Source organism: Platichthys flesus, chromosome 23, assembly GCF_949316205.1.
Source record: "Platichthys flesus chromosome 23, fPlaFle2.1, whole genome shotgun sequence".
Lineage (NCBI taxonomy): Eukaryota > Metazoa > Chordata > Actinopteri > Pleuronectiformes > Pleuronectidae > Platichthys > Platichthys flesus.
This window is the reverse complement of record NC_084967.1, coordinates 3,443,814-3,466,482: the sequence shown is the minus strand read 5'-3', so window position 1 is coordinate 3,466,482 and position 22,669 is coordinate 3,443,814. Positions and strand designations below refer to the sequence as shown.

Genomic DNA, 22,669 nt, shown 5'->3' with positions numbered 1-22,669 from the left:
GTTAAATGTTAATATTAGCTATAGTTACAATATATATTTTTTATGCATTATTCACAAGGCTGTCTCACTGTCTTGATGACTCTAGAGTTGGACCTTTTCTCACCTATATTTCTTTTTTTCTGCAATGTTAAATGTGCCATGTGCTGACTTCTTTTATCCTCAGTTAACTCATTCAACACATTTTCTCAATTACTCATAATCCTTTTTTCTATGCTGTGTAAAAAGGCAGAAAAGGGTAAAACTTCAAATCCTTAAATGTTCTATTGTATATTACTAAGACTAAGACAAGCAGCTCTGTGCATTAAATTAACTGAAACAACTGTTTAGTGCTGATAAATTTTCTTTACAGTGCTAAATCGATCAAGTAACTAATCTTTGCAGCTCTACAATTAACTACAGATCAGGCTATGTTTTCTTTCTAGGCAAAACCTAACTAGTTGAGCAAGACAGCTCCTCTAGTAGTGTTTAAGAAGTCACAAATTGCATTTGGTTCATGTTAAACTTCAAAACAAACTCCAATCACAAAAGTGTTGAAAGCGTAGAAACTGTTAGAATAATTATGTGGAGTGTGGCCCCTGTGGATCAGGAGGTTTGTGAGCTGTAATCATGTTGCTGTGGTCCCACATGTCAGACTGATCAAGTGTCTGGAAATGACCTGCCACATATAATACTCCTTTAGTTCAGTGTGTGATGAAATGGGCCCAACAATAACTCTTGTAATACTGGCAGTTGTCTCTTGCCCCAATGAGTGAGCTGGCCCAGGAATTAAGCTCATGTGTCTTGTCCTGGTCACCAAGCTACACAGGAACATGTCTGTGTGTTGACTTACCAGCTCTATGCCTTGTGGGAATGGGCTGTCCTCCCAGTCTTTCTCAGGAAACCGCTGGAGAATGCGACCTTGACCTTCACCCTCCACTGTAGAGACACAGAGAGACAAATACAGTTCATCCCAAGATTGTTTGTTGTCTGTTTAATTCTACTGATAAACTCTATGGTTTTAAACCAAAGCAGCACAGTGGCATTCTTCTTTTTGTGTTTTATCATTTCGATGTTGGAAAATAAATAAGGTCTAAATTCAAATAATCATGTTAAAAGTAAATGCATGTCTGGCGGCACCAAACCAAACATAACTTTCCTGATTTGGGAGACACATGTCCTTTATCAGCTTTGTGAGACGCTGTCGTTTAAGGCCTTAGTTTGGTTTTCCAGGTAAGAAATGTGACTGTGATTAGAAGTCAAACAGGATGTCTATCTGGAGCATGGCCTACCAAACACTTTCAACTCTTGATGGAGCTTATACTAAGAAGACTTGTTTACCTTGTTTTTGTTCTTTTTTCTATGATTCTACTTCTATCTTAAGGGGTGCCTGGATAAGAAGTTTAATGTATTTAGCCTGCAGTGTTTGGTAAACAGAGCAACCCTTGTGTTTACAATGCTATAATAACATATTGCCTCACCACTTACGACAGCACATGTAGTTCAACACACGCATCATTACTTTGATCATTATGAAAAACTAAAGTTGGGATCAAGTCATCAACTTCTTTGTGAAACTGTCAGCTACAAACACAGGTAATCAAAGTCACCGCCTATGACAAGAGCAGACTGGCAACAGGGTCATGATGTTGCCTCGTGAGTCATGTCCTCCAATATCACCTCCCAAAACAAGGGAATAAACATTTGTTGCAGAGTAAGTAATTCAAAATTATTCCATACCTATCTATTGAACATTAGTGGGATGCATTATAATGCTTGTTTGCAGATTTCGCTGGTTAATGAGGCCATTTTCACTGTTGGCTCATCACAGCAGCACAATTACAACAACAAAGACTGACTTATGTAACCACCACAGGACCTGCCCGTTGCTTCAAGGCAGCATTCATCTGCCCAGTGAATACAAATGATGTCATCCTAGCATAAAAACAGTACAGAGCTAAACATGATCCTATTCTAAATTAAGGACAAGATTCTCGCCGGCAAAACCTGGACATTTTAAACTGAATTTTGCCCCAGAGAAAAACAACAGAGCCTGTGTGCCTTTACCAAGGGAACTAAAACAGAAGCCCAGACACACACAGAGACAATACACAAACAGAAAGTAGGCCAGCTCCCATAGCACACAGGGAAATGCTAAAGTCAACCCCTCTCCCTTGGCGACGGGGCGACGCTTGTGAGAGTGGCGTTCTGCAGTCAGAGGTCAAGCGGTTCACTTTACAGCCCCGAGTTGCTTTTAGTGAACCAATGGTTAAAGGTTTGCTGCTTCACATCGATAATAATAAGTCAGTTAAGTCAGTTGATTGCATTTTCGGCCATCAGATGCCCAAATGATATGATCAGATAAGCTTGTGTTGAAACAGCTTCAGACGGGAACAAAAATGCAACCACATGGTTTCTGAATCTTAGACGTCGCACACACCATAGCACAGAGTGTGTTTTTGATGTGTACAATGCAAAACTTTGATACATCAGTTGTATGATGAATTGAGCGGTAAAATTAACTACATTTAGACAACAAAGCTGGAAAGTTCCTAATACCCTGTCATCGCACATGAATTTACAACAGAGGAAACAGCATCATCAGTCGACTGGTAGATAGCACTTTTATGACACCTAGGAACGTGACAGGGCCAACACTGTGATGAGTCATCAAGTACAGTATGCTTGATGCATCCTGATGCATGCTGGGACTTGATGTCCCCTCCCAGCCGTTTGGGAGGTGACATCAAGTTGGCTCAAGTAGGCTGATGTTACAAAGGAGAGTACTTGTCCCCTGGTACAGCCTAATTATATGTAGGTGTGTCAACTGGCACACAAACAATGAAAAAGCTCCTGAAAACGGTGTGACAGCCCAGATTAAGGCGTGTGTAGATAGATTATCTGCCAATAGTGAAGCAGGGGGGAGACTATTAAGCAAGTTAAAGCAGGACATCCTGCAGCCGAGGGAGGAGTGTATGAATGAGCCAGTAAAGAGTCTGTTGGGAGTGACATAAAGGCCTCTGGACCAAAGACATTAGAGAGAGGGACACGTACACACACACTCTCATATATCACTCTCCCTCTCATACTCACACTTTTCCCCTTGAAAGCCTTCAACTCAGCTGTAACTCACTGCTCGCTGTGGGGGGGGACGCTCAACAAAAAGTGTCTCCCTGTCACAGGAGGTACATTTTTTTTCTAATCCAATGATGTCACGAATATGTCCACGTATCCAAATACAGTTGTTACTATGGAATGTAAACAAGACTTTTACGTTTCCAATTAACTTAACAAAAGCATCAATTACGGAGAAATGAGAAGGTGCAGCACGAGCTAGCCGCTGTGCTCTGGTACAGATTACAACCACTGAACATTTGAACTGAACAAAATGTTGAACATATTTTTGCCACACGAAAGTAAACTACAGACAAACATCTTCACAATTGTGGGTCTATATCCATTGAGTTCAAATCAGAATGTTTTATTTTCTGCAGCTGGAGTATTTAGTAGTTTATTTCTTTTTACTGTAATCTGTCAGAAACCAGCTACTTCCTTTGAAAGTTAAAGTTAAAGTTAAAGTAGCTTTATTGTCAATTTCTTACATGTTCAGAACATACAAGGAATCGATACAACGTTTCCCACTCTCCCACAGTGAGACATATAAAGTGCACAGGCACAACAGATAACACAAGACATTTCCTAATACTAAGTTAACATACAGAATTTTTTAAGTACAGCAGCATAAGGTTCTCTCAAAGTGTAAACGTAGTGATTTAAGTGATAATGTGCAAACAGTACAAGAGACAGTTTGAGAGAGTCCTGAGTGTTTTTAGTTTTTTTGGGGGGGATTTAAGCCTCCAGTCAGACTAGAGGTATGGCTGGGGGGAGTGAGGGGAGAGAATTTAGCTTCCTGACAGCTTGGTGTATGAAACTATTTCCGAGTCTGGTGGTGCGGCAACGGAGGCTCCTGTACCTTCTTCCAGAGGGTAGGAGGCTGAACAGACCGTGTGCGGGGTGGCTGGTGTCGCTCACGATCGAGGTGGCTTTCCGGGTGAGGCGGGTGGTGTAAGTGTCTTGCACCACCCGCCAGGGTCAGTCCAACCAGGAAAGATGTGCACAATTCCAAGGGTTGGAAGTGTCACTGAGCAATGTGTTAGCAAACAGCTGGTTATGCATTAGTTCCCCTTTTTGAACTGATAAATAGGGTCCATAAGACCACCTTACAGGCGGAATGTCTCCCACTGCTCACAATGGCCAGTTTGACGATGACAAGTCAGGTGTTTGTGAGAGAGAGGAAGGGCAAGGCTGCAATGTAAGCTGTATGCGTTTCCTTTTTGGGGATTTATTCAACAATTTAATGATACAAAATAAAATGAATCACCTGTGACTTGGAATTGACACCGAAATGGATGTAGTAAGTTAAAGCATCTGCTGTTGCAGTCCATGTGTCTTATCACTGATAATATAAACAGTTTTGCACATGTAGATGTGTCTTGTTTCACTTAGTTAGCATTAGCCAAAGAAAATAAATCCTTGATCAACAGTTTATAGACAAAATAGGTGCCAACAATTTAGACTATAATGAGCACAAACTAAGTTTAATATTTGTGAGAAAAATGTTGATCTAAGCAAGGACAGTGGACTTCTCAGTTCTTACAGCAACAAAAGTATGAATAAAAACTTGCATCATCTTAGCTTTGTTCCACAACGGTCTCAACACAGCCACTGCACACAAATCATCTCCATACTTAAGCCACGTGGCTATAGCCGTGATGTTTCACATGTGCTTCAATGAAAACAAATATGTCAATAATGGTAACAATACAATTATTACCAGCAGGACTAAGAATTATGTAATGAACATGGCAAAAAACGACTTATCATGAGGATATTTTGACCAATTACCAGTACTGTTGCTTTAGGGGGGGGGGAGTACCTAAACCTGGCAGACAGAAACTCAACATTTTCACACAGAAAACCTGCACATTCATCAGTGATTAAAGCCAAGACGGGAGGAGGTCATTGTCTTTGTTCTAACAAGTCAACCTTTGTTTGGTTTCTTGAACGCACATATCCCTGCCACCGATACAACTGCTATACACTGTTCTGAAATGTTGGTGCACAGGCAAACGAATACTACAGAGTCAAAAATATGGTCTACAAAAGAGCTCAGCCATTCAGATACGGGCTGTAGCAGGAATGCATCTTTGGCTGTTCAGTTTGCTTTGATCAAACGACCCATTATTAAATCCAATTTTTTCCAGTTCCTGCAGAAGTACTGCTGCGTGTCACTGGATTGATCCGCTGTTTGTTTGCAGAGTGGTGTGCTCCATACACAGCAGGCTCTACAACCAAACTGTAATACAACTGCATAAACAAGTTTTACTCTGGTTTCTGCAACAACCCAACAGAATTAGCCTTGAATGACGGCCTCCGAGACATAACCCAAACCTCCCAGCGGATATCAGAGGCAGTGAAACCACCTATTAAGTGCTATGTAGTTATTTTAAGTACTTTGTGACAAATAAATAACTCAACTAAATATTCATTGCTACACATTGAGTCGAACAAATTACGACCCTCACCAGCTTTGGTCAGGTCTTTGAGGGCTGGTTACACACTGTGATTTGTGAGCCCAATGCCAGCATACACAGACAGCAGACTCTCACGTACACCCCGGATAACAGGTACACCGAGCCGAGGCAGTAAAGAGACAGATAAGGCTGGTTTGACCAAGAGTAGAGCAAGTTAGCACAGAGCTAGAGCGAATCATTAATCTGAACAAAACGTAAATTGCATTTTACCCATTTTAAATAGGAAGAGCAGACATAGATTTAGAGATAAGAACACAATTAAATTTGTTAAGTGTGCAGAGCTTCCCATTCATTATTCAGACACTGGAGACCAACCCCATATTCTAATTAGAGCCCACACAGTTTCATAATGAAACAACATTTTTTGTCCAATTCTCATAATGACTTTCGAGATCTCTAACTTGGTGTTTGGCTCCATTGCTGCATCGCATAGCAGTGTACCTGTCACTTGGAATCTGTTGTGGATGAGTGATGCATGTGCGAACACTTACTTGTTTATTTATATTGTATAGTTATGTTTATCATTTTTTTTAACTGTGACTATATGATTAGTTTCTAAACTAGTTAAACTAGGAGTTTAATACTCAGTATCAAAAATGACCCTGAAAAACCAAGCATTTGCTTGGGGCATAGAAAATAGGACAGGAATTTGTTCTATGAAATCTAATTATACATAATAAAACCTGTGAGACTTCCAGGCGTGTGAAATTCAACTTGAACGTTGTAATTTAAGTTCTGCAACTCGTATGTTGTGTGAAAAGAAGAATCACACCCGTCAGTATGGGTGTAAGACATAGGTGGAACTGAATGAAAGTACACTGGGTGTGCAAATAATGCATGATGACTAATAGTCATGAAACGGAAAAAGTCTGTGATGGAAATATTTTTTTAGGATTCTACAACGTCAAACAGCAAAAGAAAAACTGCATTTAAAAAGAGGTACAGTGCTATATTCCCACATGTAGGACCTACTCACAGAATTGCAGAACACTATCTACATTATTGTCACAGGTCTAGGATGTGAAGTGTATGATGGGAAATAATGCGGATGTCTGTACAAGGAAATGATACAGTTTCACGTAAAAATAATGAGGAAACATTTGTTTTACATTGGTTAATTGGTCTGTTTCGCATTAAGTCGGTAATTACCTCTGATTACAGGGTTGTAGGCCCCAGCAAAGGCCGACAGCAAATTGCAAAACAAGAAAAATGTAATTTTGTTAACACATGCGTACCACAATGCCACTAGCTGACTCAGACCGAAATCTAATTTTATTTTTGTCTCCTCCATGTCACACCTAGTGCTTTCCAGTAAGACCCAGCTGAATAATACCTGACTTGGCAAGTCTCCAGAGGGCTCTGTGCAAAGGAGGCACCACGTTGACGGCAGAAAAGCGAAATACTGTTTCTTATTATATTCTTTTGTTTATTTTGCTGTGTTAAAATCATACTTACAGCGATTTATTTGTTTTCATTTGGACAATGCTTTATGTTTTTTCACAGAACATGAAAGTGACATAGAACCAGTGAACTCTAAACAGACTCAGACCAGCTCAGCTAAAACAAGGAGGTTGCACCTAAAAGAGAATCTACTCCTGTTGCATGAATATGGTTTCAGTCTGACACGGACGAGAAAACTGTCCTTTGCAAATTATGCTGCAGACCAGTCCCCAAAGCAGACTCAAAAGATCACTAAAATCTTTCAACAACAACTCAGGCATCATTTTGAACAGTGTAGAGCCAGAAAAGCACAGTTCAATGCAAACATCTAAGACTCTAAAACCTAAGATGTTGCAAGAGACCTTTGTCCACACCACATGGCAAAGTACCACAAAGTTTGGAGCAGTTAACAGCAGCTGTTACAATTCAATACCTGCATAGAATATGGAGCATATGAAAAGGCCGATATCGTGATTTGGTCATATGCACATAGGATAGATCATTCATATCCAATCACACTGAGTTTATGATTTCACCTTCAGTTGTTCAAATGTTTCCTGCACGTTGGAATGTGGACCTTTGTTTTATTCAACAGAGCAAATACCTCATGTTAAACAAAGTAATTCTTTCTGAGGTCCCATAATGAATCATTAAACTCTTATCACTTAATTTCACTTAGACCACCTGCTGCTGTGGAACACCAGATTATGATCTTTGTTGCCAAAAGTGCAGAAAAAAATGTGTGTTCGTCTGAACATAAAAAAAACTAATAAGAACACCATTAAAGTCAATACCTTTTAACCACAACGACACAACCCAGTGTAATTACAGCAAAGGGATTTGGCAGATGTCCACGCTGTGCGTGTGTGAGCAGCAAGTGAATAAAGTCAGAGCTCAGCAAGGAGCACTGCTGTTTAGACATTACAGGGCCGTCTGTTGGCATGACAGAGCTGCTAATGATGTAAGACCACTGCTTCCAAAAGCCTCACGATGAGTCTGTGGTGGGACAGGAATGTGAACTGAGCACAGTTGCCTCTCAGTGATGTGACATCCAGCTATCAGCCAAACATGTTATATAACAGCAGCAAATTAGTGACTAGAAGGAAACCTATACCCTTCCGCTTGTCCCAGATATTGATGATTATCTCGACAACGATAATGCAGCATCTTATGTAATCCAGTCCACGTTCCTGCACAATGTTTTGTTAGCAACTGATTCTCTTTTCATCCATTTCCTGATTTCTTCCACAAGTTTCTCCCTCCTTGTATCTCAAACTCAGGTTTTGCCAATAAACCGTGTAGCTTTCAATCAGTACATCTTGCCTTTATTTCTCCTGAACTACCCATCTATGCATGTCACAAAATCACTGAGCTGTGTGACCTGATGTGTCTTCAATTGATTCATCAGGCCAGGCTACATTCTGCTGTCTTCCAACTGTCCAGTGTTTGTCTATCCCATGACTTAACTGGGGTGCAATAGCAGCTGCGTCGTCCCAGTGTGAGCAACACAATAAGCAAATTACAATTAGTGCATTCAGCTCCTACTATGCCGATCAACCAAAGACTCAACGAGAAGACTGAACAGGCTTTTTCCCATCAATTAATCAGGTCTCAAGGCTTCCTGGTTTTTGCTGCATGTAAAATATTTTAGAGGCTAGCTGTCGAAGTAGATAACTCTTCAATTCGGACTCCTGCTCTGACTCAAAATAAACAACAATGTTTCCAGATTGTATATGAAGTTTTACTTTGATAGAGTAGAAAAAAACAACAGTCAGCTGGCGAACTGGATTGTTGCAGAATCTAGCTACTACCAAAAGTTAGAACAGCAGCCTTTATTAACCTGCTTCTGCTAGTACAGCATCTCAATAACACATTTCTAATAAACCCTACAGCAATTTGTATTTGTTCATTTGGTATCATTTCTAACTGTGCATCATTTTAGTAATTTTATACTGGTTATAAAATCTACTTCTTCAGTGTTAACTCCCAAATCTGACTGTTGGCAAAACAACATAAACACACACACACTGATTTTTAGAAGATCCATCTTTATGCAGACCAATACCACGGATACAATCAGGTACAAAAAAAACTCACAGCTTCACACAGCCACAATAACAGAGCAACTACCATCTGAGCTCACAGCCTGAACCTGAGGCAGACGCCTACTCAGATATTCACACACTATAAAGAAACATGGTCAGATGAAGGTTACGAAAAATAAACTTGACATGGAAAAGAGAGCGAGACAAGAGCATTAGAGTTGGGAGCATGCAAGACCATGTGTGCATGTGTGTCCTGATGACTCCTCACACAGATGACTACTAGCAGCAGTGATGCCCTCTGACACAGAATGGAAGGAGACCAAATGGTCATGTGAACACTTAGTGATGGCAGTCACAGTGGAAATGAGTGTGCAGCTCAGTCTGTATGTGATTGTGTGTGTGTGTATCGTGCTCTTGCTTTCGAACCAAGCCGCAGCTTCACGTTCGCAGGCTTCCAAACCACACTGACACAACATCAGGCAGTTACAACAGAGACTGTAGCAGTCCGTAAAAAAAGAGCTCTGAGCCTTGTGTGTTTTTATGCAGGTCTCTGTGCACATCCGACGTGCAGATTAAAATCAATGTACAAAAAGAGGTCTAAAGTCTCCTGACGCTGCATCGTGTGTAGATGTCCACTCAGGGCTACAAAAAAAATGATGTCATTACATTTTTTTCTACTTATCACAAGTTTCGTGACCTTTTTGATTGGAAACCTTCCATCAGCAAGTTGCCACGGTGCCAGTTAATACTACAATTGTGTGATCATATTTAATGATACCACTACACCACATAATTCGATTTATCTCTAAGGCTGCAACAAAAACTCATGTTACTCAGATAACTCTATTACAATTACTTCTCAATTCATTGCATAGAGGCTTCGTTTAATTTCTCTCTCTCTCCTGCAGACACGTTGACACATCTGTGACGGTGATGTGTTGTTTTGTGTCTATGTTGAAAACTTCCAGAACTTTTTAACGTCTTTTGACACCAAATCGTGCGTGGTCTGTAAAGTTTGAAAAAAACTAAACTTATGTAAAAACATCAGACATAGGACATCATTTTTGTATGTCGCTATATTTTGTTGCTCTTCTTTGGCTGCTGGTGAAGTTTTGGTTCTAGAAAGATACAGAATATTCTGTTGGAATCAGTGGAGTCTCGGCTTTCATCTGATATATTGTGTTATTAGCCTGAAGTAGTATGATAGTCAGTACAGGCTTTGTTTGCGTGTTTTCGACATGCTGATTTAGTTCCTTGGTGTCGGAAATGTGTTTGGTTTGGGTGAAAATAGCTGTCATGGGCGTTAAGCCGAGCTTCTAGGTATAGCATGTCTATATTGACTGTACTATATTTCATCTATTCTAATCTAGTCGCTGTCTGTAATGTAATCTAGGGAACTGGTGACCTAGTGGGTATTATTACTCAATTTATCGATGGAATAATCAATACTTGATTACCCAATAGCTGCAACCCTACTAATCTCTTAATGTGAAGCAACATGAGGGCTCTGCAGGTTAAGTGGGATCTTAGTGTAAACAGGCACTGCTTTTCACAACAACAATCTCTTCACTGGTCAAATCAGACACTCAAGGAGCTGAAACACACAAGGTTATGACATCATATCTAAGCTCTACTGCACACGCCCTGACAGTGATCTCACGCACGCACACACACACACACACACACACACACACACACACACACACACACACACACACACACACACACACACACACACACACACACACACACACACACACACACACACACACACACACACACACACACACACACACACACACACACACACACACACACACACACACACACACACACACACACACACACACACACACACACACACACACACACACACACACACCTTGTTGAGTAATATACTGAGTAATATGAAAGCATGTGAGTCACTCTAATTAGAAGCAGCACTGCAGCTACAGGCTGAAGCCCCTCACTGGGTCAGAGGCAACACCATCAGGTTTGTATGTCACAGAGGTCGGCACATCAGCACATCAATAGGTTACACTTGACATTTGGAGCTGTCTCACTTTGGTGTTAGATGACGGCGAGACTGGTTATCATGCATAAATGAGCCAACCCATTAAGAGAACCGATCAGAGGGTGAAAAAAACGTCATCTGGCAACTTTCATCCCCGTGGAGACAATGTCGGGCATTTTCTTTGGGCAAAAGCTCTTCAGTAAACTCATATCCTTCCTGCAAAACTAGTCTCCACACAAGCCCCCCACCACCAGCTGAATCTCACAACAAAAAAAATGAAAGGCTTTTCAGGAGCGGAAACGGCCTCGGAGAGCTTCACAATAGCAAGAGACTATTATTTCGGTTTTGAGGAGTAGTTCGCTCCAGATGTAATTTGCATCAAAATGAAGCAGGCTAATGATTGATGACAGCTTTGATTCAGCCTCAGCAGTTGTCTGCTGGTTTATTCTGAGCCACCGAACAAACTGGACTGACCTGCCAGTGCACACCGACCACAGGTCAGCTCGTTTCCAGTCACTCTGAGCAGCCAGTCTGATTCACGTCCATCCAGGATTCGACTTCCACTGAACAGACCTTTTGTCACCATTCATATCGTGGTTATAAAAAGCGTTTCAGTAAATTAAATTGGACAATTTCTTTCGCTAGCTCACTGGAGGTCAAACTGAAATTGCCAGTAGTAACTTTTGAAGTATAACTATGCCAAGTATTTCCACACAAATTCCCAACAATTACCAATAAAAGATATTTTGACAGTACTGACATTTAGTCAGGGAATCCCAAATTATGCTGTCATTGAATATTCTAAATTTGATTGTATAAATGAATGAAATTAAATATCTGCGTCTCAGGTTCGCCGTGGGACGCTGCACTGAATGATGGACACAAGTCACACGACATCACTTCCATTGATCGAGAATGAAATGTAGGCCGAGTTTAAACTAGCAAATTCAACAACCATGTGGTAATGATGGCAGAACGTTCACGACCCAACTCAGCCACAGAGAGATTGATTTGCATATCGAGCAATCTACATGCTTGATATGCAAATAAAAGGATAAACTTTGTATATTAAGTTGTATGCTGAGTACGTGAGAAAATCACCAAGCGATGCACTGATAAGAGCACACTTCAATGTCTACTTCTTCACCTAAACAGAAACATCCAAACTCACATTTAACACCATTACATGTAGGTAGCAGGATGTTTAGTTTGAAAAACACACACCAACAGGTTGCTTCTGTTGTAGTTCCCACCACAGTAAGTGTCTCTAGGATCTAAATTTGCTTGATGACACACACAGACTAGCAAAACACACAGGCCCTACGCCGTTGTGAGCATTCATAGTTGTGAGTTGGGGGGTGTGTTTGTGTGTGCGTCGCCCTGCAACTACACCACTGAAATACTAGTGGGCATGGAGCCTAAAAGCTAGTGGCCGTAGAGTTTCTATGCCATTGTGTTGAGTTTCTTCCGGTCTCCGGTCTGCTTACTTGCATATTCTCTGGCATCTCTGTTTACTTCAAAACAATGATGAGTGTTATAATGTTGGAGTTGGAGCTGACATATGTTGAAGAGCAATTGCTGCACGTCAGGGTATGGCTTAAGGTTCTGGGTAGGCCACACGTCTATTTGTAGGCTTAGCCAGAGCTACGGCATAGATTCAACGCAGAAGCATGAATTGGGCTTAATGCAGCATCACAGCCACTCAGTCAAGAGGCTGCATGTAACTGGGAGGATCACTGTTTTAGGTTGATGTGATCAAGAGACCAAACGGTCATGTGTAGCAAAAACAAACAAATTAAAATGTGATCACCTCACACAGTTAAGTGTCAGCAGGGGAAGGTTCATCAATATTACTGCAAAATGAGATCCTGAGCACATTGATGTTAACAGTTAGGTAAAGTCATGTCTCTGCAGCTAATCTAGCAACAGAAACAAGACTTGAAGCTCTTGACCTGATGCCAGTTGACTGTCACTGCCCATCCCCCACTGTGAGTCACAATGAACAGCACAGTGACTTTATACAGAGCTGACCATCATAACCCACCACAAGCTCAGCCTAAGTCTGTAACAGACCAAACACCACTTACCCCTCACTCAATTCTATTCATAGAAGTGTTTCATTAAAAACAACATAAAAATCCGGTGTAAAAAATGTTTTTCAGAATATGGCTTTAATATAGTCCAATGGCACAAGGCAATAATGCATGGGACTTTTAGTCTATAGTAGTGTTAATCAATGAAATTATATATCCAACATTTACGGAGGTGTTGTACGTCAACAAATGGACAGGAAACGTTTGTAAGCAATCGTACGTGGATTATGCATGTTTGACAATGTGCAAGGCATGTTAAACTGCCACTGAGGCTGACATGACATCCAAGAATGACAGTACGAGAGCCATTAATCAAGGACAGCCTCTTGGACTCATCTGTGGATGGAAATCACAAGAGGAAGAAGACATACAACCTTCATACTAATATGATGCATTCTTCTGGCTCTACAGGAGCTTTAAGTTGACTAAAGGATACGGTGGATGTCAGCAACATGGTTTAAATATTTAAATATTAAATTGTGGAGCAGTAGCATAAGAATGTCGCAGAGCAGCATCATTAATTACTCCTGTCCTTACTATAATGCAAAGCAGACACAGTTTTTACCAAAACATCAAGAACTGAGGAGGATTAACATAAGGACGCTACCAGCAACAGAAGGATACAACTGGATTAATAAAGTAATCCACCACCGACTAGGGTTGCAATGATTAGTCAACGTCGTCGACAAAAGTCGATGACAAAAAATAGTCGCCGACAATTTTACTCGTCGATGATTCGCTGGTTAAGTCATAGCGCGAGTTTTTCGTGCCGTGCAGCTGAACTAAACGTAGATCCTGCTCTCCATGGAAGCAGAACACGCGCATTTGAGGAGGAGGCACGTTTGACAGATAGCCTGATAGCTAGCTTGCTATATAAATGTATATATCTGTGCGCAGGATTCTAGAATCAATTACAAAAATATTGTGACAACTTTTTTAACGAGTTTAAAAGCGTAATGTTATCCTATTGCCTGACAAAAATCGTTTTAATTTCAATTATGCAGTCCGAAGAAGACTGTGGTATTGTTTGTTGATGTTTTTATTGCTGATACTTTCCCTCTCCTTTTTGTTAAAAGGAAAACGGAGGATTTTTTTTTTTACATTATCACTTTGCCTGTCCTTGGTTTTAAATGGACAAAAACTTGATTTTTCTTTTCTTTTGTATCAATAGTAACCTAATATGCAGCAAAGTGTATTAATGAGGTATCGATCTTTATTGTCTTTATTTTCAGTCATCACATGCCTCGAACAACCTCAAGCTAAATTTAAAAGCTGTTGGCTAAATAAGAGCAATTTAGAATTTGCATCATTCATAATCCGATTAATCGTTTCAATAATCACAATAGTCGTTAGTTTCAGCCCTACCACCGACACATTCAATTGAAGGAAACACAGTATAACTGAAAGCAGTTTCTCAAGTGCACAGTGCAGAATAGACTTCCGTGCGCTACACCAGACGACTGCAACAGGAAACGTGATAGCTGCGTGCTCAATCACAATTTATCTTCTGGCAGGCAGACCTTTGTCTTCTCTCAGCAGTGCACTGCACATCCCTCTAATCATGTTAAAAACACACTCGTCTTTCCTCTGCCCTCAGTTCCGACTATATTCATGAGTCAGATTGATTTTAAGTTGCAAATGAACCCTCAATGCTCCTTTATTCTACCAGAACCCAAACCACACACACAAACCCATATATACACACACCATAGGGTACATGCATACGTCACATAGAGAGGAAATAAAACTAGGTCTGACCTCCTCCTCTCCAGCTTACAGTCAGCTCCACATTAATTTGTACTATTGCCTCTGTAGACCAGTACAATAGATGTGAAACATGCTGTGAAAATGGAACTGAAATAGTTAGTGTGTAGAGTTGAAGAACATCTGTTGAAAGCAGTATTACTTTACATTACTGTGTTATTACCAGAAACTAAGAGTCATGCTTTCATTACAGTAGAATGAGCCCTTTATACAGTACGGCCATGTTTCTACAGTAGCCCAGAATGGACTAACACTCTAGAGAGGGCCTTTCATATTACAAACAACATGATATCATATTTTGGTTATATCTCCCACTCTTAGCAGCAAACGACAATGAGCGTGCCACCAATCTAAATCCCTGGGCTTTGACAATAATCTAAATAACCATTAATAACATAGACCTATTTCTTGGGGGGAGGGGAGAGCAGCAAACATGCACCATAAAACATCAAGCTAGGTCTGGACCAGTAACAGTCCTTTAATCTGTGTATTCAACCCAATCACAGTCTACATATAAGATTAGAGCTGGCACAGTGGGCGTCTGGGAGGCAAACATTTTTTCAAGACAGATTTGACCTGGAGGCCATTTTAATAATGATGAGACTTAATCTTCTACCACCAGTCACTCCCCCAGGGTTTCTGCTGCATATATTTTGTGAACATGAGAATTACCGGAAACGAGAATTGGTAGTAATACGACTTTGAATTCTCCAAGAAAGACTATTGTCAATCAATGTTTCCATGTTGTTTTGGTGAACACGAAGCAAAAGCTTTTAATAATGGAAAAGTGCATAAACCTGTTATCACGTAAATAAATCTCTTACATTAATATAACTGTGCACCAATAGCCCCTTCCTAAGAGTTAGCATGGCAAACACAGGGTGTTCCAGTGATGTAGTACTGCATATAGTTGCATTCATATGTTTCTTTACTTTCCTTAAGCTTAAGTATTGCATGTTATTAAATAATTGCTGATGTCCTTTGGACTCTTGCTGCTGCAATGATGCAAATTTTCCAAATGTGGGACTAATAAAGAACTTATCTTATCTTAGTAACCACAGCAGCCAACCAGCCTCACAACTATCCTGCCAACCCCTTATCTTCAGATCTAAACGATTCGGGACACGCTGGAATCACCCCTCGGGGATTTGGATGATTGCTCTCTCGAGCACCTACGGGCTGACTGAGAGCAGCACTGACTCAGCCTTTGTCACAAGAGGGGACAGAGAAATTCTTTGAATTCCAGGGAAGCCATCAAAGCGCTAAGCAGGAGGTCATCCCTAACACCCCCTTCACACACACAAACATGCACACTCACAGACCATGTTTACATGAATATTTTTTATGTTGTTTCCATTATTTATCTTCACCACAAAAATAACTTGTATTGATAGAAACCCTTGTTGATCATTTATGATATTTAAATGTAATTAACCTTTAAATGTGCAGACTGAATGAATCTGGGGCAAAAGACCAAAGAATTTGTTGCCTGCCCAACCCAACCCCCCGACCCCCCGGGGTGCTGATCACATTTACTGATCAACCGACACACAAACAAATGAAAAGTCGACCTACACAGCCTCGGATTACAATTTGCTGATGTTTGTTTGCTGTCTGACAGAAGAAGTTGCTACTAAGCGATCTACATTCCCCGTCTGTGTAAAATAAGTGTGGAAGAAGTGTGTAGAAGCATGCACGTGCATCCCTACCCTAAGCCTGGACACACACAAACACACACACACACACTCCCCTATATCTGCATAGTATGAATGAGGGAATGAGGGCAAGTTTGCGACCCTGGGGCCATCAATTACCTCATGAATAAAAAGCATTCAGCACAGCAGACAGACTGCTGTAAAACACACATACACACACACAGTAACATTAAAACAGAGATGTGCAATGGTTTCTACCCATCCACAGCTCCAAAGCAAAAGCTGCAAAAGTGCTTTCTGTTTTTGTTGATTTCAGAATTATGATTTATGAAATTATTTTTTATTTTACTGCCATATAGCATTAAAAGCTGAATTCTTAAAGAACTTCCTCAACTTGTATTAGTGAAGTGTTTTGGTATCTTGCTAATGCCAGCTCAAAAAGCTGACATTTTATGCTATTGCATATTAATTTGTGCCCAAAACTAAAAGTGTGAGCGTACTGTTCAGTATTCTCATCACAACCCACAGTCTACGAGGGAAGGGGGGCTAGGCATTGCCCTGGTAACGCGGCAAACAGAGAGAGACAGCCACAAACATTCAGGCAGCCATCTGAGTGGCAGGCGGAGAGCGGGTCATGCCAACACACAAGCGTCAGTGCACTGCCATGACCAAGCGTCACTCTGTGCCTCTATGAAAGGCAGATTGTGAAGGCTATTTCTGGAGGGCCAGAAAGACTGCAGCCCAGCTCTGGAAGGATGGAGGAAGTGGCTGCCCACAGGCAGGCATCGCTGGCAGCATCACACACACTCCTGTCTCCTCATGCTCAGTCACTTACTTCATCTGGCTTTCAGCACGAGAGGACTCTATTAACCCACTGAGCTCTATGTACAGAAGTTTGCTTTGGATCTTCCCTTGCATTCACACTCTCAGCAGGAAATGCACCTGTGACTACCACATGAATTACTCATGGCTGGGCCACAAATATCCCCATCTTAAACACTACAGAATAGGGCTGTGTAAATTACAACATGTATACTGCATCAAATTTCCTATTATACTCCTTTATTTTATTGTGCTGCAAAACACTCTTTACAGCAACAATTCTCATCACTTGGACAAAGCTTTGTTACTGAACACAGCACACACTCAAGCAGGAAATTTGCAAAAGGCAACACAATCAAACAAACACACATGGAAAGCGTGAACTTGAAACAGAAATTTGAGCAGCAAAACCCCGACCAGCCAAGACAAAACATGGAATACTTCACAGTAATGTTATTTTTGGAGGTGTCAGAGCTTTCCAATGATAAATGCTGTCAAATATTGTCACACGAACTGACGAAGGCAATAAAACCGATGCCAGAAGGGAAATTTTGAATTGACAACCCGACTGGGAACACAATCACTACACTGTCCCACTGCTTTCAGACTTATCACCCTTAAGGCTTACACATTAAAAGCAAATCGCAAACCATGACAACACTTTATAACACGAGACAACCTGAGTTTTGTAAACACAAAAGCCTCCAGGCGTGCTCTGTCTGCCCTGTGAGCACCTCTTTGTCTCCTCACCGGCTTCTAATGTTGTGAATGGTCCCAGCTTGACTGCAAGCTGTCGGGGTGTATGCGTGTGTTTTGTGTGGTTAGGGGAGGCCGGGCTTCGCTGGAGGCTGCCTATGCCAGAACTGTCACTCCAGCCTGCAAACAACTGCCCTGCATTCTGTTTAGAGTCAGCCACAGCGATGACCAACACCCTCAAACTGCAGCGCCAAAGGCTCACAGATGGAGCTACAATGGGGCCTGTATGCAAGTGTCTGTGTGTGTCTCTTCACTGTCCTGAATGAGGCCGCCTAGCACAGACACACACAAGCCAAACAAGCCCCTTTCCGGGTTTTCACACACGCACATGGGAGAAAACCTGATTCTTGCACTAAACAGTCCAAAAAGTCTCTTTAAGGACCCCTCCTCTATTTCCTGTTTGGGCCTCACACTGTGTATCTAATTGGCTGCCTGAACCGCGGTGCAGTGAAGGCACCCCTGTCAAAACATGGGGTCATGCTGTGTTTCTCAAGAGACCCTGGCTAGGAGGACCACACCCCAGCAACTATGGACTCTTTGCATCCCACCAGCAGCCATTTTGGCTCCAAGTGAGATCCACTAATAGTACAACTCAGCATCTAGGTTAAGCACAATGTGAGCAACCTGAAACCTTATCAGACAATGGGAGAGGGTGAATGGAGGATTCAAGGCTCTGCCCTCGGGTACATGTCTTTTAGATTCCGTCAGTGGCTGTTTAAAAACATAACTGAGACAAAACTCCATCTAAAATAATAAAAAAGCAGGTGTTGTCAACACCCACAAGGTGTCTCTTGGTGACGCCACTCTGAGAGGCAAATGTGCAGGGATGCCATTAGCTCAGAAAACCTGTCAGTGCCCATGCTGGCAAAGCATTCCACTGACTGAGTAGCAACAACAGTCACACAAATGCACACAAACACACACACACACACACACACACACACGTAGACAGGATGCTTGGGATATTTAGACACAAGAGGAAACTCCACTGTGCTGCAGAATTCCTGGTATTCTTGTGATTGAGGATCTTGATTCGCGGCCAAGTATTGTGGCAGAGTTTTCTCATTTCCCGTTGCCAGCAGAACCACAGCTGGAAAAGTGAAAATACGACCAAGAAAGTGTGAAACTAAAGTTTTGAAATCACCAGGGTCAGACTGTAAATTCAGCCCCACCCCCCTCACATCCACTACTGATACTGTAGCAGACAGTGGTTAATAATTGGTGAAACATGACTGCATTAGCAATATAACAATCGCTTTCTATTTCATTTTGGAGCTTTGCGATGATGTGTGAGGAACCACACAAAACTACAGGAGCAAAAGACAGCATCTAATGCAAAGACTGAGCAGAAGCATGTCGATCTGACCAATGAGGAGGAGCTTGTGTTGGTAATGAAGTTAATATTGTCAGTGCATCAAATGATGACGGGAATGACACAAAATATGGGAGCTGTCTCATTGCAGTGACTGGTGATGTTTAACACAACAAAATGCCTCCACCTACAAGTGCAGAATAAAGTGGCAGCAAACAGTGTGGCAGCAGTAGTGGGGCAACGCTAGCAATCATCATCGCCCTTAAATGTTTAGCTTTACAAGGCATGGGAGCCTTGATCCATTAAAGCCATTGTGGCTTTTAATGTCTGGTTCCCAGATGCTTTTTACAGGCCTGTGCTTCTCTGCATTGCATTCAGGCACGGTAGAACAGGAAGGAGTGTTTCTGCAGTGTTTGCAGTGTCCACGTTATTACATCCTGTATGCAGCCCCTTCTGAAGAAAAATACAAGAGGCAATAAGTGCTTCCATGCAATCAGAAAAGTGATTTAGGCTGCACCAGCATCATCGAGGTAAAAGCCAGGTCTCCGGCCACTCTGCTGCACAGAGGGCTTGTCATGTTACAATTTGCCACTTCTGAATAAGTCATATGTAAAAACCCACTCTAGATAAAAGGCTGCAGCACGTTACAAGCAGCATGCGCCCCTCGGATAGGCAGGGTGAATATTTCATGATAAACGGGCCATTATACTGCAAAGATCTAGGCCAAGGCTCAGGCTGAAGGGAGCAGGAGGAGGAGGAGGAGGGGGCTCAGATAACGGTCCCAACCCCGTCCCAACTGCACAAGGGAACGCAGCCCCGGTCCAAGGGGGTTCAGGGAGGGGCAAAGCCATCTGGGTTAATCCACACAGAACACGTACAAAGAAAACAATCCGCGACCGCGCCGAGAAGCAAAGATTTGCTGTTTCTGAAAGGCTTTAATTCGCGTCCGAGCAGGAAACTGAGCAGGGTTTGCGTCGTGCTGACTTGTCCCCCAGCAGGAGCTCCAGAGCCTGCAGCCACAACGCTGACAGCTCGCTAACTATCAGTGGGTTCAAATGCCGACACCGGTAACACTCGTGAATGAGACACAACTGAACCGGGTGAATAAATCCGTTCTGAGGTCACAGTGGAGCGAGCAGGAGCCCCCCCACCTCCTCTCCCCTCTCCCCGCCTCCCCCTGAGCCCGGCTCCCGTTAGCTAGTAGCCACTTTGCTGTCAACACAAAACTGTTTGTTTTGCTAAAGCTAAAACAAGTCTGCAAATTGAGGGCTGCGGTTAGCCTTAGCATTCAGCACGCCCCCCACACCCGTCGGAAAATGCGGGACACCAGCTGACAGGCGGGCATTAAAGTGCACTAATCCCGCGAGGCCTGCGCGTCCCCGGCCTACAGTGTATCCCGGCGGCGGGTCAGCTGCGGGCGGTGAGCGGCCACCGGCCCCGCCTCCACCGCTCCACACGGCTAAGGCTAACGAGCTAGCATTTCTAGGCTAACTCAAGAGCACCCACCTCGCTTGTCGAGGTCGTAGCCGACCACTAAGAAGTAGTCGGCGAGCCTGGCCATCTTCGGAGCTCACGGCGACAGGCCTTTCGCGCTGGGTCCTCTGTTCTCTCTGCCGTCAAAGGTCCATTCACGTCCTGCCGGCGACAGACGCATCACGGGCGACAGTAGCATCCTTCCAGCTGCACCCCGCCGCCATACTGTCAGACTGCCTTGCCCTGACAGCGCAGAGCCGGAGTCTGCGCACTGAGGGACTTTAGGGAGGGGCCGCTCGGCAGGAATGTCCCATGCGAGGAGCCCAACCAGCCCTGGGGACCAGAAGTCTGACCAGAAACCGGATAAAAAAAACAGTGATTAGGAGGCCTCAACTGAAGGGAGTCCACATACATCCAGTGGAAATGCTTCTTTTTAAAATAGGGATTTTCGTTCATGGGCCCCAGAATGACTTGTTCTGCCCCTGATTATCACCAGAGAACACGGGCCTGATGCAGATTATCAAACCATATTTAATATTAATGCACAGAGTTAACTGTTTCTGCACAAGTCCAAAATCTCACCTGGAGGCAAGGGTCTTTAAATATGAAAGAACTAATGATTTGACCCTTATAGCGCTAATTATCGTGATTGGCTGATGTGAACATTTTTATCATGGTGACGTTTTTGATAAAAGATACTGCAGAGCTGGCCACTCACCTGATAAAGGAAAATGGACATTTTACATATTTGAGCTAAATCCATTGGTCAAGGGACAGAAATTAAGTATTTGACAATTAATTTCCATTTTTAAAGAGATATACCAAACATTCAGTGATTCCAGCTTCTCCATTGTGAGTATTTCCTGTTTTACACGATCTTAATCTGAACATGTTGGCTGTGGAGATACAGTCCAGAAACACGGTCAAAAAGAGAGAGAGAGGTGTGTGATGTACACATGTCCTAGTATGACATCCTAGTCAACCAAGGATGTATGATGTTGATTAGGAAAATTTAAGTAAATTTGAAACAGTGTCCTCCTTGGCTTTAGGAAATTGAGAAGATTATGTACAGGTTAATGAATATTACTTAACTACTGTATGGCCCTTTTAAAGAGGTGAAATGTAGAGTTACCTTCCCATGTCACAAATTGCATTGACAGAGTTCAAACAAAGATTGATAGATTGAATTACTTTGTTTTAATATAGTTTTACATGCTTAAAGAGGTGAAACTACAATATATATCAAACTGAATAAGCCAAGATAACACAAAAGTCCTATTGACATATTGTAGTAAAATCTTGTTACCGTTGCCACCCCTATGATCGTGGCCTGTTAACAAACAGTGTTAAATTAATAATGCTCCCTCACCCACAGGTACTACCGAAGTTGGCGGTTTGCTGAGGTGCAGTTTAAACCTCATGCGTTATTTGGCACATCCAGGCAAGGGCTGCTTGTCTGGGATTGTCCAGTGCAAAGGGCCAAACCATCAGAGGGGCATTACAATCTGACCACCATCTATGAAGAACAAGCTGCATTGTCTAATCTGATGTCTGTGCTTCCAAAAGAATGAAGTTTACTAGCTAATGTTAAAGGATTTTTTTTCAAGTCAGTGTTAAAACAACTTTGCACATGCACACGTCAAGAGAGTCAGTCTTGGGTTGTATAGTACCGTTACGGTTACACCTACTTGCCAGACCATGAACAACAAAATGTCAACAAGACCG

General features: G+C 42.2%; 1 protein-coding gene across 6 annotated transcripts in view; it reads right to left on the bottom strand.

Moving 5' to 3' along the window:
• sbf1 (SET binding factor 1) overlaps nucleotides 1-21,184 on the bottom strand; it is a 54,625-nt gene extending 33,441 nt beyond the window's left edge. For all 6 annotated transcript variants that reach the window (XM_062382756.1, XM_062382758.1, XM_062382759.1 and 3 more), the window contains exons 1-2: nucleotides 20,978-21,184; nucleotides 830-915 (exon numbers count right to left, since the gene is read on the bottom strand). In XM_062382756.1, the coding sequence (XP_062238740.1) occupies nucleotides 830-915; nucleotides 20,978-21,032 (141 nt within the window). In that variant the 5' untranslated portion in view covers nucleotides 21,033-21,184. The remainder of the gene's footprint in view (nucleotides 1-829; nucleotides 916-20,977) is intronic.
• Nucleotides 21,185-22,669: the final 1,485 nt, after the last annotated feature.